Here is a 26,941-nt window from a genome sequence, read left to right as displayed (position 1 = left end):
AAAGAGCCTGTTGTATATTTTGTTCTGTGATTTTCACATTTTTACGTGGTATTAGTTCTTTGCAACATACAGATAAGCAGTCTGTCTTTATGTGTACATATTTATAAGTGTAGAATATATATTTATAAATTATATATATTTACTGTAAATGTGCATCACTTAATGGTCATGCCTTTCCCTTACGTGAATCATCTTGGCTTTTGAGATGCCATAAACCACAGCAAGGTGCATCTGTGATACCAGATTCTGTATTTCCTAAGCAAATGGAGAATTTGGACAATTGAGGTTACACAGACAGGTCTCTATACCTGGAGTGCAGGTGGGGAACATGTTTGTGCTTCTTGCCATCTTTCTTCTGCCATAATCACCAGTGTTGGCAGTAGCTCTTCACAGATTTCTGTGCCTTTACCCAGCACTGTTGTGTGTTCTGGTTTGAGGGTGGTGGTGCAGGGGAGGTCAGTGTGTGTAATTGTTTTCAAAGATTGCAAACCTTTCAGATTACCTTGGCACGATCCGCTTTGGCGTGGTCACGGACAAGCGCGTGGCAGAGGAGATCTCCCTGGTGCGCTCTGGCAGTGTGTATTTGCACAGACACGCCAACACGTCTCTTGTGAGTATTGCTGTGTGCTGCAGGGACTCTGATGTGGTACAGGCATGCTCAGGGATCAGAATTAGAAAATAACTTGAATGAGGATATTGACAAAGATTTTGTGGAGGGATAGTAGGAACAGTGAAAACTTCCATTTTGGCTTAAAGGTATAACATGGCACTGATTAGAAAAATCACATAAATTAAATTGATTTATAATAACTCTTAATCCATGTGCCCTGCTCTTTGAAAAGTTAAGGCTGAAAATACTAACTTTCAGATTTACTATTTGGCATAGAGACACTACCTACCCACACTGGCACCATGAGTGTAAAACAGGTATTGTGAGGTGTACTTTATTCAATTGAGACTATGGAAAACGGGTTTGGGTGAAATTGAATAAAATACATAAAAATTACTTTTTTGTGCTAATTACTTAAGATAAACTTGCCTGAATATATTAAAATTGATCCTAGAACCTGTGAGCACCTTTTATTATATATTTCTTCCCTTTGCATTCAGGAATGAGAAATACCAGTTTTAAATGCAGCCTTGATGTTTGAGTCTTAAAAGGCTAATTTAAAATGAGTTAATATGGTGACTGAATAGTGGGAAGAATGTTCTAACTTTACATATATTAAAATAGATGATGATACCAGCTTAAAGCTCTTTCACTTACAAAGAAAATTTATACTATTGAGAAAAGTTAAGATTATAAAGATGTAGTAAAAGAAAGAGGAGCTTCCCTGGTAGAATCCGTTTCTGCTTGTGGATGTTACTATAATCTGACGAGTATTTGGAAAGCTTTCCCAAAGGGAAAGCTTGTATGAAATGCTGAAGTTTGCTGACACTTAGTGCATTTAGAAAGGAAGCTCTAATCACTACAGTAACAACTCATCCCATACTGAAGAACTGCATTTGTTACTAAATCAAGTGAGGACAAAACTGTTTTTTCCCCCTCCAAGATCTATCCAAAAGACATCATGAACTTCACTGCTGAGAACATTTGCAAGTGGGCTCTGGAAAATCGGGAGATGCTCATCCGCTGGCTGAGACCACATGGTGGGAAAAGCCTTCTTCTAAACAATGAGCTGAAGAAAGGACCAGCACTTCTCATATTTATACCTTATAATCCCCTAGCAGAAATTCATCCTCTTTTAGATGAAGTAAGTGAAATTTTTTTTTTTTATTTCAAAAATGCTAAAACATGAGAGCTGTGGTCAGGGGTCTGAGGTTAATTGTGACAGATAGCTCATTTTAGCTCACTGTTCCAAGTATCTGGTTTTGTTTAGAAGCAGTTTTTCAAGCTGTATTATCACAGCTCCCTTACACTGGTTTGCATCTCACACAACATGCCTTTGTCTCACTCATCAACTGTTCAGAACAAGCATCTAACTCTTCCTTGACCTCCTGCTTTTTGTGGTGGGTGGAGTGTAAGAGATGCAGATCTTTCCCAGCTAGAACTGAAGAGTTTTGTGTTTTGTCCATCCCATTCTATTTCCCCTCTCCTGTCCTTCCAGAGATGCTTGTGCAATGAAGAATGGATTTTTTGTAAAACCAGACAGTGTTATTTGAAATACCTAATCAAACTACTCAGAGCCAATTTGATTTTTATATCCTGTGTGTTCCTCAGTCACCTTCCAATTTTCTCTTCCTCTGAACTGCCTAGGACAGGAGTTTGTGGAGCTGTGCAGAAATGAGACAGGGAAATTAACTTGGATGAAAACTAGTTTTTTTGTCCCTGGGCTATTTTTCAGCTGGAACCCATCATCCCATTTAGTATAACACAAAGCTGCACATCCCAGTGTGATCATGTAGCTCTAAGCAGTGTGGAACAGACAAGCATTTGTGAAAGACCAAAAGCAGGGCTGAGTTTTTGTGACAGTGCTGATTTACTTACCTGGCATCTGTGTCCAGGAATGTGTAGCTTCCACAAAGAGGCCTAATTAATATTGCAGTGTCTGAAACAATAAGGAAAAAATTAAAGTAACTTATTATACAATATTTAGCCAAGCTAAATAGACACAATAAAAGGTACACATGCTAAATAGATAAAAGGTACACAATAAAAGGTACACATGCTATGAAATAGGGTTGGGGAGGTCTCTGCCTGGAGAAGAACTGCCATTACTCTTGTAGTAACCTGCCTTCTGTTTGGCAGGCTCTGTTCAGTGGTACTTGTCACCGATGAAACATTCTAGTAACAGGTACCACTTATTTCTACCAAATCAGTGCAGCATAAGGTGGATGTTCCATTTCAAATTTCATTCTGCTAAATAACAGTGTTTATCAAAATGTGAAATGAGATACAAAATAATCCCGTTGTCTTTGTATAGCTTCACTTTGACAGGGAGATATTATGCAACTTGTTTACCCTGGGAAGAGCTGTTTATTGCAGCCAGCCTGTGGGTTTCATCAAGCAGTGAAACCACTTGACTGTAAGGCAATTGCAGAGAACAAGGCTCTCAAGTTCAATGTCGAAAAATCTCAGAGCAAAACTTTTTTTCTGATCACAGCTCACTGAAATGAGATTTCTTACTGCACATCTGGGTTTTTGTTCATAATCTCTTCTCAAGCTTCTTTAGGCAGTCCAGATCTCCAGGCTAGGTTACAGTGTGAGGGGCCAAGTCTTTTTCAAGTATTCAGTTAAGCCTTTTCAGGATGAAAATTTCTAACAGCTAATTCTAGAAGACTGTAACAAAGCATTGCTGTAGACCACATTAATACTGAGGTCCTGTGACACAACAGCCCTCTGGGATGTGACATTTCAACATTTATCCCTTTGATAATTTTAATGGTTTCTGTCAAAGTGTTCTCCTGTAAGCAGTGTGTGTATGCTCTGTATTTTATTTAGTGTGCTAATAGGAATGATAGGAAACTTCCTCTCTCATTTTTCTTCCTTGCATGTTCTGTTACTTGTCTCCCAGAAAGGGAATTCCTTATATGGTCCCTACATGTCCCTTTTTCTCTGCTTGTTTACCCCTGGTTATGAAAAGCAAACTGGTGATGTAGCATAGAAATGTTTGCATGGAGGGACAGGTTGGTCTTTTTTTCTGTTTTTCTTTCTTCTCCCAGTAAGTTACAATATGCAGAGTATACTTGGAGTATTATAACCATATGCCCATAGTTGGGAGAGTACAAACATTGCTTCAGCACTCTCAGTGATGGTTACAAAATCCATGTACCACCTATGCCAGAAGAAATCTCTATTCCCTTTTCATATGGGAATGCTTTCATGTATTTTCTCCTCCTATTGGAAAATGAATGAAATTCAGGAACCTTTACTCAGTAATGCTTTGTGTACTGTGGTTTAGCCATAAAATGTAGTGTTATTGCACTGTAAGTAAATATGTTGCATGGAGGACCTTACAATCAGTGTGGTGGACTGAATAATATTTTAAATTTACTTCGTTGTTCTATATATTCAATGTTTATATGCTGAAATATCTGAAAATTCAACTTTGTTGTTAAGTCAGAGCCCCCTGTAATTTTTTGAAAGAACAAAGATTAGTCAGTTTAGTGTTTCTGAAGTTCCATCTCTAATTGCATATAATGTTGTTAAACCTGCAAAAGATAACTGCATTTGGGTGAACTATGGACAGTTAATCTTGATTTTTTTTCTCTCTCTTTTATTCCCACCCACAGATTACCAAAGTGGCCTTGGAATACCACAAGTGTAATAAAAGCCAGGCAGCTGAGGCAGACCTTCAGCATGCAGGAGACTCTGATTCACCAGCTTTTGATTCCTCAGTGACAGATGCACAGCTGCAGCTCTCTGAAACGTTTCCCATAGCCAAGTACCCGTGCTGTAACACGGTGGTGCTTCCACAGTGGCACTCCATCTCCAGAACTCACAACGTCTGTGAGCTCTGCGTTAACCAGACCCTTGGTGTCAAACCAAATAAAGTCCATGTGCCACACTGTAACTTTTTAGAGATAGAAGCAGCTTTGGACTCTTTCTACCTCCAGGAACATACTTTTTTTCAAGTAATATCAAATACCATAGAATGCAGCAATTTCTTAAGTTTCTATAGTCCCTTTAGCTATTACACTGCATGTTGCAGGACAGTAAACAGGCATTTTTTAAGTTTCATGAGTTCTGAGAAGACCATCTTTCAGACCCCCAAAGTAGCATTTTCTTCCCATGGGAAGAAAGATAACACTCAATTTTCTATTCCTCACATTGAGGATAGGAATTGTTTTATTCCTGACCTTAATATTAGTAGCACGAACATTACTGGTCTGAGCTGCAGGACCAACAAAACCTTGAATCTCTATCTACTGGATTCAAATCTTTTTTGGATATATGCAGAGAGACTAGGAGCATCAAGATCTACTCATCTTAAGGAATTTGCTGCCATTGTTGACCTGAAAGAGGAAGTGCACTATGTCCTGGACCAGAATCAGTCACTTGTTGGACCTACCCTGGGTACAGTATTCACTATACAAATGCTTGCATTCAGAAAATTGTGTTTCCAAGCAGGAATGGAAAACTTAATGCCATTTTAAAAGTGAGGCTACTTTGTGAAGTTAAGGTTGTGAAATGTAATTTATTCTATGCTATTTAGTAGTTAACCAAGTATTTATGGGTGATTCTGTTGGCTAGAACAGAATCATATTCTAGGTGACATAAAAGCTAAGTTCCTTATACCATAAGTAATTTGCTTTATAAGAATTGAACCTTAAAATGTGTGATTCTTGACTGCATGCTTTGGTGGAATTGGTAAAATTTAAATTAACTTGTGTGTGGAAAAAAATTTCTGTTCATCTAAAATAATTGATTACAGAAGACGCTTGTGTATTAATGGTGGTGTTGGTGTTTGCTCAGCTGTTCTGTGTTCTAAAATATCACAGAATTTTGGGAGATACTGACCACTTAGCAGCAGAGACTTCCCCATCCTCTTGTCCTCTGAAACCAACTTAAATTGCTTTAAATTTATTTTGAAAAGTGTGTCTGTTCTCAAGGTAACAAGGTAGAGCTCTGAAGTGGTTGTGGCCAAATCTGCCAATTATTGTTATTTCCTGTCTGAACTGGAGGAGAAAAAAAAAAATCCAGAAAAACAAACAAGGCAAAAAAAACTCCTGACAAAACAACTCAAGGATTGCAGTTTTGATTTATTTGCAAGTTTGTGAATAAGACAAAATATTCCTAACTGTGTGTATTTGCTTGTCATGCTGATGTGCAAAACTGAGTGTACCTTCAGAAAAGACTGGGTTTCCTAGTGTTGGCTATGTAAGTAAACATGGAAGAAAATTCAGCTATTAAAATAAATTGCTCAAGAACATATATCACTATCATTCTTATAGCACCAATTGCATTTCCTTTTTGCCATAAATCTCAGTACAAAAAGATGCACAACATAGAATAAATAACTAGCCATGTTCTTATTAAGGATCACATGCAGCCCTGTATCCTGTCTCTATCCCAACCCAGGAAAAGACTCTGCAAAAACAAGCAAAAACCTCAGTGACCATAAAAGGATACTTAGGAAATATTAAGACCAGAATGAGGACATAGAAATTTCCTTCCCCTTTGTGCTCCCAGTACTTTCTGTCTCAAACATTTTTTAGGTCACAGGATTTCCTGAGCATGATGAGGGTTTCTCTGCAGAGTAAGATTCAGTACATTGCGGTTCCATCATTTGAACATACAAAAAACTTTTGCTTCTACATATTTTTATCAATGAGTTTCTGATTTATGATTGGGTTTTGTGCTTTTTATTTTAATTCCTTAAGATTTTAACCTAATATTTCATAATATCAAAACAAATTGATGGGTGCTTAATACCCTTGTCAGATCTCAGTCTTTACAGATGGTTTCTAGAAATTCAGGAATACTTATTTTATTTTAATTAACCCCTTTCTTTCATTACTATTTTATCATGCTTACATATTCCAAGTCTGGAGATCTAAAAAGAAAAAAAAACCTCTTTTGGCCTGGTGTGAGAATTAAATGCTGAATAGTAAATAAGGAACTAAATGTACTGCTGATCACATTTCAGAGATAAACTTGATGATCTGGTAGTTTGTATGTCTGTACAAAAGTGCCAGTTTTACTTGGGCCTAGTTTTTATGCTGGAAATACAAGCACAAAGTTGTTTCTCTTTGATAAAACAATTCTTTTTAATGTTTTTTCATATTTTACCTTTTTTTCTTGATTATTAAATATGCTTATTCCTTAATGCACAGAATAATACTTCTCTATCCAAGTTGAAAAGAAGGATATTGCTGATACCTTGCAGCAATTTCGAGAATGTAGTTCAGGCTCAGAGTAGTGTAGCTGAAGGTAATTGAGGGCTTTGGAGCTTATTTTAAATTTTTACCAGTGGCTAGCTACTTGCTAAATATCTTAAAATTAAGGAGAAAGTAGAACAAAGAGGAAGGTGGTCACTGGTAAGACAAAAGGGGATTGGTGATATTGGCATGGAAATAGCAGATATATAAAGGTCAAAAGAAAATAATTACAGAGAAAGTAATTAAAACTGGAAGAAAAAATGCAAATAAATGTGGAACTAAGTGGAACCTTTCAATATATATAGAAGTTTAAAAATGGAGAGGTTACTGTTTATAATTTAGCAGGTGTGTGTTTAGGAGAATAGAATGTTATTATTATGGCACATTGATACAAGATTAAAGTCCAGTGTGGCAACTGACAAGATTGTAATGAGCAAAATAAAAACAAACAGTGAAGCTTTATCCTGTTTTCACATCAGTTGTGGTTACCCAAGAGTTGATACCAAACTGTGAGAAATTAATGATGTGAAACCAGATTTCATCTGTATTTTCTCTGTAAGTTCTTCTGAATTCTAAAGCAAAAAGTGCCAAATCACGTCTGCAAAACCAAAGTAACTATTGATATGTATCAATTTCATTTCAGAGAACTTCATTAAAAATTTCAGCGTTCTCTACAGTCCCTTGAAAAGGCATCTGGTTGATGACCCTTCAGTCCATTTTGCTGAAGAGCATGTGGTGACTGAAGTGACCACGAGCACCTTCCAGCAGACCGTGTTCCTGAGTGCCAAGGTAACCCCTCGTCACTCTGCAGCTTCTCCCAGATCAGGGCACGGATTTTAGGGAGGGAGTGTTTAATACTGATATGCTTTCTTACTTACAACATAAAATACAGTGTTCTGTAAGAATTCAAAAGCTTTCCAATTGCATGCTATGAAAACAGATGTTATCCTGAGTACAGTTAAATTGCCTTGATTTTGTAAAATATGTGATAGTAAGGAAAATCCATTGTCATTTGAGCCTGCAGTGAATGTCTGCATCTCCAGTTGGTTTCCAGCAGCCCCCAGCCCTGCTTTGCTAGTTAGAGGCAGAAAGCAGAAATCAGGACATCATTTTTGCCCCCATATGAAGTGTACAGTCAATGTTAGATAAATAGGAATTTAAGATTGCAAAAGAATCTTGGGAAGTGTAGCAATCTTTGGTGCATTTTCACTTAAAGGGAATGGTCCTAAACTAAATGTCTTTTCATTTTGACTTTATGGAAAGAGAATTCCCCAATAATTTTTGTGTATTAACTCAGAGAGCGGCAGTGAATAACTTACAATAAAGTTCATTAATATTAGGAAAAAATTGCTTTCACATTTCAAGAGTTCCCATGCTAGGTGGTGTGAAAACTAGTCCTCCTTTCTGCAGATTACCTCCAACAGATAATCAAACTCTTCTCCATTTCATTTTCCAGAATGTCTTGCTGCTGTATTACGCACAGTGGTGTGGATTCTGTGCTTCTCTTAATCACATCTTTATTCAGCTTGCTCGGCTTTTGCCTCCTGACAGTTTCACTGTGGCAAGGTAAAAAGATTCTAATTTCATCTTTCCAGAATAATTTAAGATCATTGAGGTCATCAGCCTAGAAAATAAATACTTTTTTTCTCTCTACAGCCGTGCAATATAGATGTGAATGTCATCTGCTTCATTTCTCTTTGAATGCATTGTTTTTTTTCCTTTGTATATATTTGGTGGTTTTCAGTCTCACTGCAGTAGTTATCCACTTTCATTAAAATTAATTTTTAAACCATGCAATTAACCTTGAAACTTCCTAATTTCAGGCAGTGAATCCATAATTTTGTGGTGATTTGTAGCAAATAGTAATATGCTATTTGTGTGTGTATGTGTATATATATATTTGTTAGCAACATCATTTGCATCACAAATCTAAAATGGCAGTCTACATCCTATGATAAAGAAAATTAACTCTACCCCAGCCAAACCAGTTTACATAAATATATTTATATCTATATATGCATGTGTGTAATGTACGTTTTTTATATATATATTAAGTACATAGTATATGTAAAAAACCCATTGTTTTCTTTGGTGTTTCCAGGGTTATTAATATTTCAGTGCAACTGAAACATTCTGGTTCATGTATGTGATAATAATACCTAAATACTTAAAACATCTGCTCTGATTGCATCTTTATTTGATTCTGACTGAACTTACTCCAGGAGACAGCATGAGATGTAGAGAAAAAATAAATCAATTAAAAATCTGGGTTTTTATCCCCTGTTTGTATTGTGGCTTTATTGCCACAGATGTGATGCTGTTCCCAAGGCTACATTCATTCTCTTGCCTGACTTTGAAGTTCTCTCCTTTGCTCCATTATTTTCACAGCAGTATTACTGATGTGATTGTCTGTTTTATTTATAATAATTTGTAATTAATAAGAAATTTATTTGTGAAAAGAAGCCCTAAAATTCTGAAGAAAACAGTAACAAACAGTTGAACCATGGGTTCCTTTCTACTCATAGTTCCTTTCTACACATAGGGAAAAAAGGGCCTTTAAGCATGTGCTTATCCTTGGAAGAAGCAAAATAATTTACTCCCAAAACTACCCGAGGGGACAATATTAAGAGATGTACTTGAGGAACAAATTAGGGACTAAAAATAACTTGTCTCATGTTTGGTGTGTCTGTCTCAGAAGGAAGATGTGTACACAATGTGTGCCCTGTGTGTACACAGAGAGCAACTGGGGTTTAATTGCTGCCTGAGAGCAGTTGCAGAATTGAACATTCTATTCTAGAGAAAAACCCACACAGATATTTGTTAAACTGAGAGTCAGCAGCTTGAGTATTGGTAATTAATTCTGCTGACTCATATGCACAATGTATTTCTGGCAGAACACATTTAGACTTAATTTCACAGATACTTAAGATTTCCTTCTTCCCAATCCCTACAATGGCATTTTACAAGAAAATGCAGATTGTTCATCTGCCTGTTCTCTTCATCAGTGTGTCTTTTCCTCACAGAATTGATGTGACTCGAAATGACCTTCCCTGGGAATTTATGACAGACCGTCTCCCTACCATTTTATTTTTTCCTCATCAGAGGTAAAGTAATTCTTGTCCCTGTGGTTTTTTAACTTCTGTTTTACTGAGCTGCAGTAATTATCTGGTATCTGGTACGTGTCTTAGTAGAGAAAAAAGCCAAAGAGTAATTAATTTTTTTATGTGCATTCTTACCACATGCATATTTTAATGAAAAAAAACACCACGAAAACAACAAAATAACCCAACCAACACTCCCAGATTTCCACCCTTCTCCCTCAAGGGCTCTTACCATCAGCAAATGGGAATTCAGTCTGCTGGTACTGGGCAGCTACATACCACAAAATCTCTGAATCTCTGTCTTAAATTTTGCCATTGATGTTTTAATCCAGTACAGAGTGAGTTTTGTTTATATCAGTTCTGAGCCACCCCAACTGCTCAGTTTCCTGTTTATTTTTTAGGTACTCATTTTGTCTCTGTCTCTGTAATGCTCTAGACAGTCTCTGGAGGGACAGACTGAGTACTTTTATTATTTTTGTAATGTTCCACCTGGCTTTATAAAGGTACCTTACCTCTAGTCATTGCTTTCACTCTTGCTTTCCTCTCCAGTGTTTTTTATATTTTGCTGCATGTGGGTAATCAAGAAAATTAGGATCTGATAGTATTTGTAGTACCTGTAGGACTACTAGAGTAGCCACATATTCATTTTGGATATAAAGGTACCTCATATTAGGGCTTTTTAATGCAGCTTCTTATCCATTTGCCTTATGAGACAATTTTTGCAAATTAACTCTGTTCTCAATTTCTTTCCACCACATGCTGTTAATATTTTGTTCTGCTATTTGTTTTAAATAGCCTTTTAGCTTCTTTGATACATGCTGTGGTTTTGATCAATAAAAATGGATGATGATGTAATAAAACATTACCACAATATAGTGAGTCAATTTTGATTTAGCATAGGCTATTTTTTGCCTAAATTATGTCATGATTCTTTAATCTGGGATGGGAGCTGATAGTCAGCTGAGCAAGCTCCTGATGGTAATTACAAGAGTAACTTGGTCCATCATCAGGAATCTGCAGGGGAGGAAAACTCATGGTGCTCACTCTGCCAGAAATAGCTTAATCTTGAGGAGCAGGAGCCTCATCTGACTGAAGTTCTTGAATTATTGATAAAAGATGGTATCTGTCTTCTACCCACTGTACAGTAAGTGGTTTTCAGTAAATGAAATGAGATGGTTTTATATCCCCCATGTTTATGAGTTGGATTTTACAGAAGGCATTTTTGAGGGAAGTGTAATTGTAAGGAAGGAACTCCCCTGTTCCAGATGCACATTGTAACCAGTTCAGGACATGATGTCACACACAAGGGGACATAAAGAGTTCTCTGTGGTTTGTGTTGTACAGGAGCACCAGGAGGCTTTAGGCTTTATACTTGAATCTGGCTTTCTTGCTTTGCAATCATTTTTGTTTGGGCTTATTCTCTGTCCTTTTTCTCACTTACATAATTAACCCATATCTGAATGTATGCTACTTACCATTACTCCAGTCATCAATTTGACAGCCAGATGGAAGCAAACTAAGCTTTTCTTCCTTGTTTTGATGGCTGCCTCAGGAAAGAGAGAATACACTGCTGACTGGCAAAGCTGGAGCAGCCCCAAAGTGATAAACTATTAGCTGGCTTCCCAGTTGTCCAGGGTGAGGTGGAAGTGGCTGTGCTGCAGGAGGAAGTGAATTTGTGTTATACTGGAACATGCTGAGTGAAGAAGGGCTGAAGGTGGAACTGGTTCAGACAGAAGAGCAAGAGCGAGTTCCAGTCTAGTCCTTAGAGGACAGTTAGCCTCACATGTGTGCACAGGCTTCACAAAGGGCAGTAATTGTAACATTTGTCACAGCTGGATGGAGCTGGTGTTTTTTAGTGGCTGATAGTCTTGAGGAAGAAATTTGGTACTTGCTGTTCTTGGCCTTTCTTGTTGTAACAGTTTGTGCTGTTGTTGAAGGCAAGGAGGTTTACCTGCTCCATAGGCTGGGCTTAGTATTCACAGCTTCAGGGGGGGAAAACACCAATAGAAACCAAGAGAAAAACCTTGTGTGGTTTGCTTCCTTCATCACCTATGACATGAAGACAAAGCAGTTAAAGGAACAAGTAAAGAGATTTATTTTTTGACAGGGCCTTAATTCTGACTAAAGTGACTTACTGTTTAAAAGTAGACTGCTCCCTCCCTTGCCATGCCTTTCAGGTGCTGGAACTCATTAAGCTACTTCCAGGAAAACAGATTCAAAAGAGTGATTTTATATATCTTTATAGCTTTATATATCTGGACTTAAATTCTAAATAATATATATAGACTTAAGAACATTTAAACATCATCCTTCAACTTACAAATACTAATGGCACTGTACTCTGATCATACAGTGATGTTTCCCTGTGTACTTGAAGCTCATGACCCATGATCATGAATATTTTTTTTGAGAATGAAATCTGTCTTCTGAGATTTAACAGAATTTTTTCTTCAAATACCAGTCCCATGCAGAGATGCTTAAAGCACTCAGACTGGAACACAGGGAAAAGTGAACATCAAAAGAAAATCTGTGTGATCTGTCTCTATTACATGAGTTTAGGTTTCTCTTAGCTGCTGTACTAACCATACTTGATAAAAAGTAAGGTATCAAGTTGGAGTTCAACAGCAGATGCTTAGGTAAAATTATGCTTAACCTTCCAGAGTACTTTACTATTCACTTGTTATGTCCTTCTAGGAAGGAGCAAAGTGTGAAGTTCCCTGAAGACTTTTCAGTTAACCTTCCTAATCTCCTGAAATTTGTTTTACATCACTCAAGTCTTTCTTCGTCAGAGCCCTGTACCAAAGAATGCCTACACAAAGAGTCGGTTCTACAGCAAGGACACATATCACACTTGGAGAGAGAAATTCAGAAATTAAGATCAGAAATCAGTGCCCTTCATCAGGCCCATGACCAGCTTGAAGCACAGCTCTCTGAAGCCAGGAGGGAGGAACAGAGACTACAGCAGCAAAAACACACACTGGAAAAGCAGCACAAGACTCTGCAGCTCCACAGTGAGCAATTACAGGCCACATATGACCAGAAGAATCAAGAACTGTTAGAAATGGCTGAAAAGCTTCAAGAATTAGCTGATGCATCAGAAAACCTCCTTAAAGAAAATGCTTTACTGAGAATTCTGGTAGCATCAAGGGGAGGAAAGCTACAGAGCAAAGATGAAATTGAAGAACCCCTTCAATCTGAGCAAACATTTCCTGAAGATAATGATATATCACTTTCAACAGCTACTGCTGCTTTAGAGGAAAAAAGGATTGATAATATTGATACCATAGAGACCAAGGACAGTAGTGGAAATAGGACAGAATAATTGCTTACACAAAGTCAAGTGATGCAGTATTGGGTAGGTATTTATGCAAATTTTATTGACATTCATTGTAAATAAAGACTTCCCCCACATGATCTAGAAAAAGAAAAATCAAATTGAATATTTTTGTATACTTGAACAACTTATTAGATACCCCCATCTTAAGAGAAGAGGAAAATGGAAAACACTTTCTGCACTTTACTATTGCACTAACTTGCAAACACCTATCCACTGAAATGAAAGATACTGGTTTGTAGGGGCAGCAGTGTGCAGCACCTCTGACTAAGGACCAGTTACTTTTCACTGGCTTTCTCTTACAGCTGCTAGGAGGGAAATCAGACCTTTGATTTATACTTTTCCATAATTTCTGAACTTTGCCCTTTACACTGCATTCTCTTTGCTGAATTAAAATAGATACTTTATCTGTGTAATCAGTAAACTTGAATGGACAAAGTCATCTTGCTACAACTGTTCTGTTCTCAAACTTCAGCACTTTGTATCACTTTTGTATACTGGTATTCTGATTGTCTGGAAACCACAAGAGCCATGTGTGAACTGTTCTCTACAGAAAACTAGAGGAAGTCTTACTGAATTAATCCTTTTTTTCTTTGCTTTTTAGAGGTCTCAAATACAGCTATTTAAGTGGACTGGTCTGACTATACATGCAGGTCTCTTGAGAGCAGTATTTTAAAAAGCATGTGTCAGGGTAAGAACATTATCAGCTATACCCCATGTGTTGTATTCAAGAGGCAACAGCAGGAGCTTTTTACTACTGACAGTATTTTTTTGCTTCAAATTACAGCTTTCAATTTTAAAAAGGCAAATGTAGCAGTAACAAAGCAATTCAACATCATAGTGTAGAAGAAGGGGACAACTTTTTGTACTGGCCATTCTTGCCTTGCATATAGTTAAAAGTCTCAAGCAAGCTTGCTAGGCCTTAAGTTATTCCATACGTACAAGTACAAGAAGCAAGTCTAATGCTTCCTCTGGAGCTGAATTAAGGCTAGGCAATTAAGTATTTAAAAACATCAGTATGCAAAGGAGGCCATGTATAAAGTAATAGAAAACAGGCCAGTGACCTCTAAGCATGTGTGCCTACATGAAGAATTTTAGAATACATAAGCTGCCAGTGGCTGCTCAGTGTTGTTCCTTCTTCTCTCCCCAAACCTTTGCAGTCCAGAACTTTCCATTTAATAATACCTTTTTACAGTTTCTATAGCTGAACTCCAGCTCAGAGCAGGAAATGTGTTGTTACCTGGAAGGACTTGGCCATTGCTTGCTAAAAACTGCTACAAACTGACCAGCAATAACCCTTGCCCCTGTCAACAGTAGAAAAGACTGAAACTTCTCCTGTTGTAGTACAGTTATACTACAATCAAATGTTATATACAAGATGCATTAACTGAATTCTACAGTTGTCTGGCTGCATGTATTACAAAATGCCTTTTTGTAACAGGCTGATAACATACACCCTAAGTACACAAACCATGGTTCTAGGAAGAATTTATACTAGTTATACTTAAGCCAGTTCTGCTAAGTAACCACTTAAGCAGTTTCAGCACACAGACCTATGGAAGACAGAAGCCTGCTCTACTGCCATTTCAAACACCTGGAAACCATCTGGACTTTCCCTGAGGGTTCAGTATCCATCATAAGTTCCCAGGCTGGAACCCATCAAAATGGCAGTTTCCTTGCAGTAACTATATAGAGAACTTAGTTCTAGCAGCCAAAAGTTTAACCAACATAGCTGCAGCTAAAGCAACTTTTCCTTTCTTGCTCCTGTGTTTCCTACTTCAGCACATTACTGAAGGCTTATCCCTTCTTTTTAAATGAAGTACTCTGCATCAGTCCAATAAACTGTTCAAAGGAGGAGTTCTGGCTGCACACTCCATCTAGTAGCAGAAGCAAGCTGTAACTGCAGATCTGGTTTGGAAGGTCTGGAGTCCCATCCATGGTAGTGGTTCAGGAGTCCCTGTGTATTATATACAGTTGCATCATATGCTACAGAACACAAAGCAAGAAGTCTCTGGCAGCCTATTTACAGTTAGTTCACAGTTGTAAAGTAGTTCACATTACCGTAGTAGCTCCATCAAAATAGGCTCAGCTAAACATTCAAGTAACAAAGAACAGTAGTAGTCTCTTCACACCAGTATAGCACTGTGCCCATTGCCAGCAATGGACATTACACCAGGCCAGTCATCTCCTGCCACAGAGGAATTAGGATACACAGCTGATGCAAAGTGCAACTTCTCAGTGCATGCAGTTGCAACCAAAGCTTATTTAATTCTCATCAGGATGTTTTCTGATGAGTACTGTGCACGAGACCAGGTTCTTCACAGTATTGAGATGCTTCTGCTGGTTACACATCATGAGCACAGCCCATCTGCAGTTGTTGCTCTGAGTTAGCTGTGTACTTCTGGGCCATTTGGAGTTAGCTTAGCTTTCCTCTCCACACAGGGTCCTTTAGCAGAGTACTGCACCAGCAGAAAGGGCTCTTTGGTTTCTCCCTCACCTACAATGCTTTCCTCATCCTCAGACTGGCTGAGCTTCTGCAGGCGCAGGTAGCACCAGCAGCCCAGAATCAGAGCTCCCAGAGCCGCAATAGCGATCAGGGTAACGATGACAGTCACCACTCCCGTGCTGGGGCTGTGATCTGTGATGGACATGGCCAACAGTTCAGGCTCTGCTCTTCTTCAGGAGATTTTTCTGTCCTCACTATTAGTCTTGATGCATCTTCAAACTCCTGCAGGATTAAAAATAAATAATGAATTTGTGCAGTTTTACTGCACTCAGCAAGATTATATTTATGGCTGATATTGTCCACAAGGGCATGTGATCCTCTTGCACTGCAGTGCTTTGTGCTGCTCAGTCACAGAATCACAGAACCATGTTTTGGCTCCTGATATGCTTGAGATAGCACATGGTCAACCTACTAAGAGGTGACAATTTTCACAAGGAGGTACAAGACAAGACTGAAAGCTCTATGGAATTATAGTTTAGCACAGGGAGATTTAAGACTGTTCATACAAATGCTGTATCACAAATCTGTGACAAGGTAGCAGTTCAGCTGCCTTTAGTTTTCCTCAAGGATTACTACAGAAATAGTACATTTGAGTGTCTGGCCTTTTTTAAAATCTAATTTACAAACATCCTTCTTATATACTAACAGTTCCAGGACTGGTAAGCTAATTGTTAAGATAATTGCAGTGCTAATGCATTACTATAAGTCTGTCCATACCACTGGTCTGCTTACAAGGGCTGGGTACATGGTAATTAATTGTTTGTTCATTGAGCACATAAAACAGTTGTTGCTATTTTCATAAAAAGCATGTAGAGCTGTATTTAAAACTAACAAAGCACAATGGAAGATTCTGCTCCTCTTAGTGGCTTTAAAACCACAAGAGAAACATAGTCCATTAGGACTGCAGCTGGAATTGGAAGAGAGGCAGCAGCAGGAAACTGGAAGAGCTCCAAGACTTCCTCACTTTGATGTAGTGTGAGCAGTAAAAAATATACAGGTAATGTCTTTTGCTACTTCTTCCAAATTCACACCCCTATTTTTAAAAGTCATGTGAGCCTTGTCTTTAGTTTCAAAGTTACTGTTTACAAAGGTGACAGCTTCACTTTCCTTCCTTCAACTAGGACATAAAAGTTAATGAATGAATAACTTTGCTTCTTTCCTACTACCCTAGCTCTTTAACAAAACACAAACTCATGCAAGACTATAGTAGAGACCAGAGCCAGGAACATCTTACCTCTGTACTACTGTAAAAATCAGGTTAGGGCTCAATGCTGCCATTTCAGGTACAAAAGGTGCAGTCCTTAGAGGCTCTAAGGCCAGCTCCAAGTGCTCACGTGCCTTTCTCTGGACCTGTACCCACTGACTGGCAGTAACAGGAGTTTCTTCTGGCTGCCAGTCCATTGAGGGTCACATACACTTATCCAGGAAAGGCTCCTCACCATCACTGCTGCAGTCTCAGCTGCAAGTACAGCATCTTCACACAAAAACCCCTCAGAAGGAGTCAGTCTTAACCCACCCTACCCAGGACCACTGGGTTACAGTGAGTGTCACCCACCTGCACCAAAATCTCGCCTGCATTTCAACACGAGTCAAGGCGATTACAGTGCAGGATCCTTACCAAGACAGCTCAAGCCAGAGACCAAGTTTGCTCCTTGATGTGTCATGGAATAACAGAGCCATGTGTATCACCATTTCAACAAGGACACCACTACAGAGTTTAACACGTGCCATTAGAATCCAGTGTCACATAGCTTGCAGACACTCTGGTTACATTTCCAGCCCTGTAAACTACAGCAATCAATAGCTTGTAGTGGATCTGATACAACTAGCCAAGTTCTGCAGACCCAGTTTTGCCTAAGTAAAAAACTAAACCTGACCACACCACACACCCTCAGCAGGGCTGTGTGCCCACTGCAGCCAGAGAATTCTATGATTTTCAATAATCACCTTGGTTCTGCAATGCTTATTCAACACAGGATGATCAGCTGAGGGTGATTAAGAGTGACTTTCATGTAGTTCATTTTCCTCAGGGCATGTCTGAAGAGCAGCACTGTTTGATCCAGCCAAAACAGTACAGCATCAGCATAAAAGATAGTTTACCTTGCTTCACATGCAGACACTGCATAGCCAACTGAGGCTTCTTTTGCAGCTTGCACTATTATGACAGCCTACTGTTCCTCTACAGCAGTTTGGATCAGCACATAGCCCTTACATTAAGCAGTTACTGTCACCTAGAAAATAGCTTTTCACAGTGGAAACTATTGCAGATGCTACCCCTCCACCAGTCTTTGAGTAGACAGCATCAACTATTATCAAGTATGAAACTAACTGTTCACATCACCAGCCTCTCTAGCACCAGGATTTTCTGGCAATCTTGTTTCAGGATGCACAAGATTGATTTATGATGACTTGACAATTTTGAGTCCAACACAGCAACTTACAGATTCCTCTTAAAGATCTTTCTTGGCCAAATCCATAGGTTACCTTTAAAATTCCACATGTTTTCTATTTGATTGAGAATTCAAAGAACTTCACCTCTCGATGACAAAGTGCAGGCATCCTTCCTTCAGGCATATCCTATTCCCACTCAGGGACTTGAGAGCTAGCACCTTCTATAAAGTCAGGCATTAAGCATCTATACAGATATCACAAACAACTAGTTTGTGGTTAGTAGTGTGTGACAGTAGCTTTAGATAGTTTGGAAGCTATAGTGTTGTTGCTAGCTCACACTTCTATTTTTCTGGCTTTAGGTCATTGTACAGCTAGAACTAAAGCTCTCCTGCAGTCTTAGTTCTACCCTGAGCACAGTACATCTGCATGTTGTAACTATATCAGCAAGAACTTTCAGAGAAGCCTTGGCATTGTGTTGTTTTCTGGACACACAACTCCAACCTTGCTGTTCTTTCCACCAGCAACTAAGTGGAATCCAGATTAAACTGTCTCTCTACTCCCCTTCTTCATAGGGGAAATACTGCATTTTGTAGATCCCCTTGAAGTGATTTAAAGGCCACAAATTGTTCAGACTCACCTTCCCCTTAAAGCCTACCTGAGCTAAAAGCCCCTATGAGCATACTAGGAGCAGCACTGCCTTTGTTCATCACTTTTACTGGAAGATATTAGAGGCTGTAAATTCCTGATCTTCAAAGGGATTGCCATCACCATCCATATATTTGGTGGCACTTGTAGAGCTACGTCCCTTCCCACCACACTTGCTGTCAAATCAAGCATCTAAGCATATTTACTCATTAGCAAGATTAGTCAGATGACTGGTGTGAACTGCAAATAGCCTATTTTAGTTCTTACAGCAATCAAGCAGTGAAAACATCAGCTAGAAATCATTTTTCCATAATTAACTTGCTTTTCTTTTTTGCCTAATACCAGCTTCTACTCAGAAATTCGTTTGTGAATTTTTATTATCCAATTCAGAAGCTGTAACTAAAGGACAAACAGAAAGGCAGTCTGAACTGCAGAAGGCTGCTAGGGGACAAATGCAGTGCAGGACTGAAATTAGTTCCTAAACCAAGTTTTTCATTATGCCAGGTATTATGCTACTAAGGTCACTATTTTTAATGCCCACAGGCATGTTTCACTGCTACCATTCAAGCCAAAGCTGTAGGGAGAGGCTTCAAAAGCAAGTTTACTATAGTTCACTAGATATACTGATATACATCAAGCAGTTATGTTCAAGGTTCAAGTATTAAGTATTTTGCCTTTTTTTTGGGGGGGGGGGGGGGGTGGGGAGGTGTCAGGGAGAGGAGGAGGTGGGAACTACTGTATTGTGGTATTCCACCTAAAGTAAGTTAAATGGGGCATAGTAAAGAAGTGAAAATAAAACTATAAAAGTGACCTTCAGCTTAATTTTCTTAAAAAAATCAGAACTGTTTCCTTAAAAAGCCTCCAACAACAGGTTCTAAATCAACATGCTTCTAGTTGTGAAAAATGCTTTCTCCTGCTTCTCTAGTAAAATCCCTTTTGAGGAATGCTGCATACTCATCACAGTAACACCCTTCTTGCCAGTGGAAGACAAGGGGAGAACCCACTGGGAAGATCAGTGCTGTACGTTTACCGCTGGCACACAAGTGTGTATGGCACCCACACTACCCATAGAATGCAAGGCTTTTAAAATACAGGAGTGCTCAGGCTTCACCACTTGCACATAAAAAAATGCCATCACTGTTATTCTTCATTAACTCCAGTTAATACCACCTTGTGATAATGCCAAGTTACCTTGCACAAGCTGGGGCTTGGCCAGAGGCTATTTTAGAAGCAGGGAGCTGTTTAGTAGAAAGTTTCAATGCAAATCATCTGTTCCCACCCTTAGTATAGTTTTGATGAGGAATAGAAGAACAGAGCTTTTCTGTGGCTAATTAGCTGTGGACAGAATTCCAAGAACTTAGCATTCAGGCAATTGTTAGAACAAAAGCCAATACCTAACAGCATTAGCTGGAACAGCAGTTAGTTCCCACATGAGGTGTAGTGGTACCTAAAGCTTAATCGAGATTCACTTTTAAAGCTGTGCACCAAGCTAAACCACACAGAAGTTGGTAGTTTACAGAAGACAGCAAGATGGAGAGATGAGAGAGCAGTAGTCTAAGATGTTTTCCAGACATGACAACAGTTGAAAGAGCAGACAGACTTTCTCAGCAGCACAGTAAGTGGAGGAGGTTTATGCTGTAACTGCCTGTCAGGCAAGTCAGCCAGTTAATGCAGAACTGGAAACAGGCTTACAGTGTTAAAACCATGGTGACTTCAGAGGCAATTGCATGGCTGGCAAAACATCTGTCAGTGTCACAGCCACATGGTGCTCTAATGAAAAGTCTGTCCTGACATGGTAAGAGTCACTTACGACATTCCATTACCAGAAGTACTATGTTGCATATATCCCCTGGCAAAGCTTAATCCTTGATATATTAGAAAAATATATCCTTAATATATTAGAAAAATACTGAGATCCCAACATTAAGTTTGCTGATAAAAACAAGGTTTTTTTATTTAGAGTCAAGGTAGCTCTCCAAATGTATCATTTTGGGTTTTTTTTTTTAATGGCTTTGTGTAACAGCAGGTACACACAGCACCTGATGTTTCTGACAGTCAAACCATTTTTATACACAGCTCAAATCTTTAGACAGCAAGTATGCCAGGAGTCAGTCACATACCTGCAGGAAGCAGCTCTGGCTAGGAGTCCTCTACACACACAGTTTCTGAATCCTTATTAAAGGCGAAGGTCACACTGGTTTTGGATCTTGTCTGGCAAGTCTTCCTTCTTGCTCTTCCCCTGTGGAGAGTGATCACATTGGTCTCTAGCTGCTCTGCATTCTGAGTGCCTTCACTTCTAGCTTTCCAGTGACATAATCATGTTTAACTACTAGCCAATCTGGCACTGCTGTCAGGGAAAGATCCCTTACTCACCTACCTGCTAAGCAAGGTAACAGTCTCACAAGTGGTTTCAAGTTCTTTAGGTTTATTCAAAAGCAGTATCTACTGACAAATGTAATGGCTACACCTACACTTGTGTCAGGAAAAGGAAGAGCACAAGATGCCACGGTACATTGCAGATACTCAGAGGAAGGAACAAGACTCAGTTTGAGCAACTTGCGTTACCGAAAACTCCCGGACTGTCACTACAAAGGTCGCTTTGGACATAACCCTTCAGCACGTACCGAACTCGTCGCACTGGACGAGCAGGGACGAGCCTCTCCAGTCGAGAGGAGCCCGGCGCCCACCCCGAGCAGGCGCCGACGATCCGTGAGGCATTGCCTTGTGACTGCAGCACGGCAGGGCGGCTGCAAAGCGCCGGGAGACGGGGCCGAGCCCCGGGCCGGGGGAGCCCCCAGTCACCCACGGGGCCCACGCGAGGCCTGCGGGGCGCTCAGCACCGCTCGGAACCCGGTAGGGCCGGGCGCGGACACAAAGAGCGAGAAGGGGCGGCCCCGGCCCAGGGCGGGGGAACTCGGGGGGAACTCTGGCGGCCCCGACCCCGGCGCGGGTCCCTGCCCGCTTCACCGGCCCCCCACTCCGGCTCACAGCACGGCGAGTCCGCCCGCCCACCCCCGCCCCGCAAGGAACCGAACCGCGCCTCCCCCCCGCCCCCGGATCGTTCGCCCGCGGTCACCATCCCGCCGCAGCCCAAGGCACCCACCAGCCTCGCCGCGGCAGCTCCTTCCCCGCCCGCGCCTCCGCCTTATAGCGGGGGCCGGGCGGCGCCGCGCGGCACCAATCGGAGCCCGGGCAGCAACAGCTGACGGGCGGGCCGCCCGCGGCCCTTCCCTCCCGCTCCGTGACAGCCGCGGCGGGTCCCGCCCCGCGCCGCGAGGGGTGAGAATGGAATCACAGAAGAGAATCGCGGAGTCGGAGAATCATAGAGGCATGGAATCGTGGAATCATCGAGGTTGGAAAAGATCTTTAATACCGTATAGTCGAACCGTCAATCCAGCACCATCAGAATCACCCCAAAGTCTCTAAACCACATCAGCCAGCGCCACATCCAGACGCCTCTTCCTCTTAAACATCACCGGGGACAGTACCGCCACCACCGCCCTGGGCAACCTGTTCCATTGCCTGGCTACCCGAACAGCCGCCGTCTCAGCTTAAAGCCATTTCCTCTGGTCCCCTCACTGTGGGCACGGCAGAAGAGGCCGGCCCCCAGCCCACTACAACCTCCTGTCAGGCAGTTGTAGAGAGTGATGAGGTCCACCCGGAGCCTCGTCAGGACTAAACAAACCCAGCTCCCTCAGCCACTTTCCACAGGACATGTTTTCTAGACGTTGCTTGGCGGGTCTCGGCGCCGCCGGCCCTTGGAAGGCTGAAGGGCTCCCTTGAAGGGTCGCGCTCCTTCCCCTCGCCGCCTCAGCCCTGAGCCCCGCAAGCCGAGGGCGTGAGGGCACAGCCACCCCCGCCAGGGACTGAGGGCGTCGGACGTCGCTGACCAGCCCCAGCGCTCTTCTCGCCAGCCCCGCCGGCCTAAAAGCCCTCTGACACCTCTGTGACCCCGCAAGAGGCGCCTTCTGGTTTCACCGGGCAGCAGCTGGACATGGGCACTGTTAGCGGAGGCCACGCCTGAGCCGCCGCGGTGTTGGTGGCACTGAGGGCCCCGCCGGGCCCGGCCAGCCCTTCTTCCGTGGCCCCGAGCAAACGGCGCCGGCCTCCCTGAGGGCGTCTGCCTCAAACTTACAGAAAGGTCGCATTCCCTCTATACCAATTTTTCTCGGTAATTCATGCCATGGAGCTGCAGTTTGGAAGTTGCCCAATACAGGGATTTGTCACCCTTCAGCTGAAGTTAGTCGTTACTGGAGTAGAAAAGAATATCGCGACTCCTCTGACTGGTAACAGAGATCCCAACTTGTCTGAGGCTCATCTGAAATCTGGCAGAATGAGTTTTGAGGGAATAGACTGTGACAGAAGATCAAGTTTGGAAGTCACAATGACTTACAGAAAAACTTGTTTTACAACACAGTTTATATCGTGGTTTAACCCCAGTCAGCAAACAGCTTCCCGTTAGCAGGATGGGGGAAAGAATCAGATGACTACATTTTATTATTCACTTTTAATTATCAACCCTGCTTTCAAGGAAGATCCAAAATATAGCCCTACACCAGCTACTATGAAGAAAACTCACTCTATTCTAATCAAAACCAGCACAACTGCAAAATTTTCTATGGGGTAAGATTAATATTTCCTTTCTTAAATGCAGTCTCCACCATAAGCATGAAACAAGGTGTGTGGTCTCTTTCCATTCTCATTCAGTGGAAAGCTAAATATGGCCCAGTACCCCCACAGATGTCTCACCTCCTCTACTTGCTCTCTAAGCCATCCAGACACAAGTCATCTTTTGCCTGCCCCCTTACATATGTTGGTGTGTCAGGAGACCTTCCTAAGATGACAGGTAACTCTGGACTGCTCTCAAATCCTATCTAGCCAGTTTATAGCATTACCAGAGCAGCTGTTTCATGGTACACTCTGCCCCAAGCACACCATCCTTTATTTTGGTTAATCAAAAATGTGTGGTGGCATGGAATATCTGAGATACCACAGCCAGTTAAGAACATTTTTATAGAAGTCATTGTTTAATGTAAGATTAACAGTTTAAGCCTTGGATCTAATAAGTATAGTGCAGCATCAGTTTCTACTGTCTTTATGACTCAACTACCATAGAAAAGATGATAAAACACTACTAAACCTTAAAAGCTCATAATCTTTTTTGAAAGAAGTGTAAGAGTAAGCACAGACACTGTTTACTTCCACTGGCAGTAGCTAATGGTCTGAATAGTCTGGCAAAGGACTATTGGCCATGGCTGTAACCTGCTGTGAGGGGAGCAGATGCAGAGGTAGCCTTTGGGCCAGTAATTTAATAAGATATCTAAATCTCATTTTGATACTTGAATCTCCCCTGTGATTCCTGTTTCACTTACATAACCATGGATGGAGTCTCCACTGTCCATAAGTGTCCCAATCCCTTTCAGGGAGAAGGGTCATGCCCTTTTGTACAGAAATCATGAATGCAATTACCACAAAGCTGACTGGTAGAAGCCATCCAATAATAGCACAGCCTTAAGAGAAGAAGACTGGCAATCTTTTTTGGTATAATTTGAAAACTTTTTGCCTTTGAGAAAGTTTTAATAGTCATTTTGTATCTCATATTTAGTAAATGGCACGGAGAACAAAGTGGGTTCATTCACATCAGTTTCTTATCTTTGGAAATGAGCTGCTTGCTCTGTGCAGGCTTGGATGGGAAATTTCCAGTCTGTTGTGGGGAAAGTACAGGGCTGTTAATCCTTCAAAACTGCTTTAAAAGCTCCTCTTACTTCCCACCTTCACCCATCCCCAGTTAACGCTTAGGGCTTTTGGCAGGGGCAAGGCTCTAATGATCTCAGATCCACACATGGGGAGCAAAGAACCACTGTGTGCTTCACCAGGAGCTGCTGAAGCAGACTCAGTTAAAGCCATTGTGTAATATGGTTTTCAGTTGTGCTAAGGATGAGGAATTAAGAGTTTTCTCTCATTTATTTACTGTTGCTCCTTAGCTGTGCACAAGTAATGTACAGCTGTAAACATGCAACATGCTACTACAGGAGATATTTTTCTCTTCCTTGGAGAAGAATTACAAGTTTATCACTACAGTTTCTTCCTCAATATTCTTAACTTACATAAAGAGATTTGACAATTTTCCAAAATTATGCAGTCATTTAAAGCACACACTTCTGCTTTGATGTTTTCATATCACAAGCACTCAAGAGTTTAAACCATTACATGTGCTTATAAATTTCACTGGGATTATCCACAGAACAATTCTGGGGTCACTTGTGGTTGCCACTGTGACAGCTACTCTGACTCAAGCATAGTTTCCAGCAGTGTTGATTTTGAGTGTTACTAGTTATAGAGATTCTTTTGTTTCTCTTCAGGGAAACAAAATAATCTCTATAACTAGTCATAACTCTATAATCTCTATACCACTATCATAGAAGTAAATGACTAGGTTATGATATGCCTGTATATTTTTTTTTGTTAGAAATAAATTGTTTCCATTGTTGCAAATTTACATCACGCACTCCTTGTCTGCTAATGTGGCTATTTTAAAAGTACTTGTTTTTGGAGTTTCCTTCTGTCAGTTATATCCTGTCCCTCTAAGTGTAATCTTTGTATATTCATTATGCTTAAATTTTGAACAATTACTGTCAATATTTGTTCCTTTAATTAGGGGCATATGTTGTATTACTTCTGAGATGGTGGCCAGTAAAATAAATAATCTATTTCTACTCCCTCTATTTCCACTGGGAAAGACAGAGAATATGCAGCAGATGCATATTACACCTAAACTATCTGTTCCACTTCCTGTTGTTCTGTAGCACTCCTTGGTGTAAAATGTGTTCAGTAATCATTGTGCACTCTAGAGAGTTTATCAGGGAAAGAGACTGAACAGTTTTGCAGGTCTGTAGGGGGATTGTTAAAAAGGACAAACTGCTGCTGTCTGTATTTGAGGAGGTGTAAATAACATCTTGCACCTTTACTTACAGGTCACTGGAGAGCACCTACACAGAAAATGGGACCAAGCTGACCCTCTCCAGCAACTTGAGCAGGTTTTATATTTTCTTATTTCACCTGGAAAAAAAATGCATGAGAAATTATTATTCCAGCTCTGTGCATGAAGAGAAATGAAAGTATATGAAGAGTTTGTATGGGTCAAAGTTTAATTATTTTTAAGTTTTGCAAAACCTCAGGGTAATACTAAACCAGGATTTAGTATTTAGATCCTCTACCAGAGCATGTTGTACATGCCCCCAAATATTTTCTTGCATTTTTCTGCTGTGGAACCCTACCAGCTTTCCTTAGCCTTCTGCTTAAGAAAGCATCTGTTGGGTTTTTTACTCAGCTATTTGTAATTATGGGTATGACTCGTGAAGTGGAAAAGCACTTTTCAGATTAGTGTGAGAACAGACTCACTGTATATCTGAAGAGTAGAATCAATCCACGTCTGCATTAGTGCTAGGAACACCTACCACACCTATTTAAAAGAAAAGCCTCAAAAGATAGATAATTTTTATATGACAGCATAATTGAATGATGCATTCTCTAATTCTGATTAGTGCTGTAAGTGGTACTTCATGATGAGAGACTGTGAATCCAGGCCAGGAAAAATGGATTGTTTAAAAGCCACCTGAGCATAAGCTTTAATTTAGGATTCTGAAGGCTGTAGCCCTTTTTTGGCATAGAACCTAAGTTGGGACAAGAGGTGTTTCTGCTTGGATGCCTTGCATTCTGCCCGGAAAATACAGCTTTTATATGTAACTCCATAGATGATAAAAGGTGAAAACAGTTCTATACATCATATTCACAATGAAAAGAATAATCTTTGTTTTGCTGCAGGACTAGGAGATAGCTGCAGCTATCTCCTATTCACTTCCACGGCTTCAAAATATGTAAAAATATGAATTTGCTGTGTTGAACATCTTAGTCTCATGCTTTGGAGGCTGTTTTTGTACTTGAAAACTGATGAACAAGGTACAAAGCATTTCCTTTGTGCAGCAGTTATTTCTAAAGCTCTCTGCCAGAGTTGTGAAGCCTACTGAGAAAAGGCATCTGGTGAGAGTGCCAGCATCTCAGGCTCACTCCGTGGACCTGGGTGCAGTCAGTTCCCCATCCCTCCAGGTTATTACTTAGCATCCAGCAATCATTAAAAACATG

General features: G+C 40.6%; 2 protein-coding genes across 3 annotated transcripts in view; one reads left to right on the top strand and one right to left on the bottom strand.

Moving 5' to 3' along the window:
- TXNDC11 (thioredoxin domain containing 11) overlaps positions 1 to 13,889 on the top strand; it is a 28,322-nt gene extending 14,433 nt beyond the window's left edge. For both annotated transcript variants that reach the window (XM_066560731.1, XM_066560732.1), the window contains 7 exons: positions 498 to 610; positions 1,554 to 1,754; positions 4,234 to 5,017; positions 7,466 to 7,611; positions 8,279 to 8,388; positions 9,846 to 9,926; positions 12,618 to 13,889. In XM_066560731.1, the coding sequence (XP_066416828.1) occupies positions 498 to 610; positions 1,554 to 1,754; positions 4,234 to 5,017; positions 7,466 to 7,611; positions 8,279 to 8,388; positions 9,846 to 9,926; positions 12,618 to 13,245 (2,063 nt within the window). In that variant the 3' untranslated portion in view covers positions 13,246 to 13,889. The remainder of the gene's footprint in view (positions 1 to 497; positions 611 to 1,553; positions 1,755 to 4,233; positions 5,018 to 7,465; positions 7,612 to 8,278; positions 8,389 to 9,845; positions 9,927 to 12,617) is intronic.
- SNN (stannin) lies at positions 13,275 to 22,012 on the bottom strand. Its single transcript, XM_066560733.1, has 3 exons — positions 21,903 to 22,012; positions 20,920 to 21,038; positions 13,275 to 15,985 (listed from the first exon to the last, which is right to left on the bottom strand). Exon 3 carries the CDS (start codon positions 15,906 to 15,908, stop codon positions 15,645 to 15,647), a length of 264 nt encoding a protein of 87 aa, XP_066416830.1. The 5' UTR covers positions 15,909 to 15,985; positions 20,920 to 21,038; positions 21,903 to 22,012; the 3' UTR covers positions 13,275 to 15,644.
- Positions 22,013 to 26,941: the final 4,929 nt, after the last annotated feature.

Source organism: Molothrus aeneus, chromosome 16, assembly GCF_037042795.1.
Source record: "Molothrus aeneus isolate 106 chromosome 16, BPBGC_Maene_1.0, whole genome shotgun sequence".
Taxonomy (NCBI): domain Eukaryota; kingdom Metazoa; phylum Chordata; class Aves; order Passeriformes; family Icteridae; genus Molothrus; species Molothrus aeneus.
The sequence above is the reverse complement of the archived record's forward strand: the minus strand, read 5'-3'. Positions and strand labels throughout refer to the sequence as shown.

Bases quoted from the DNA above. Each gene is read 5' to 3' on its own strand.
- SNN (XM_066560733.1), bottom strand. From the start codon at position 15,908: ATGTCCATCACAGATCACAGCCCCAGCACGGGAGTGGTGACTGTCATC.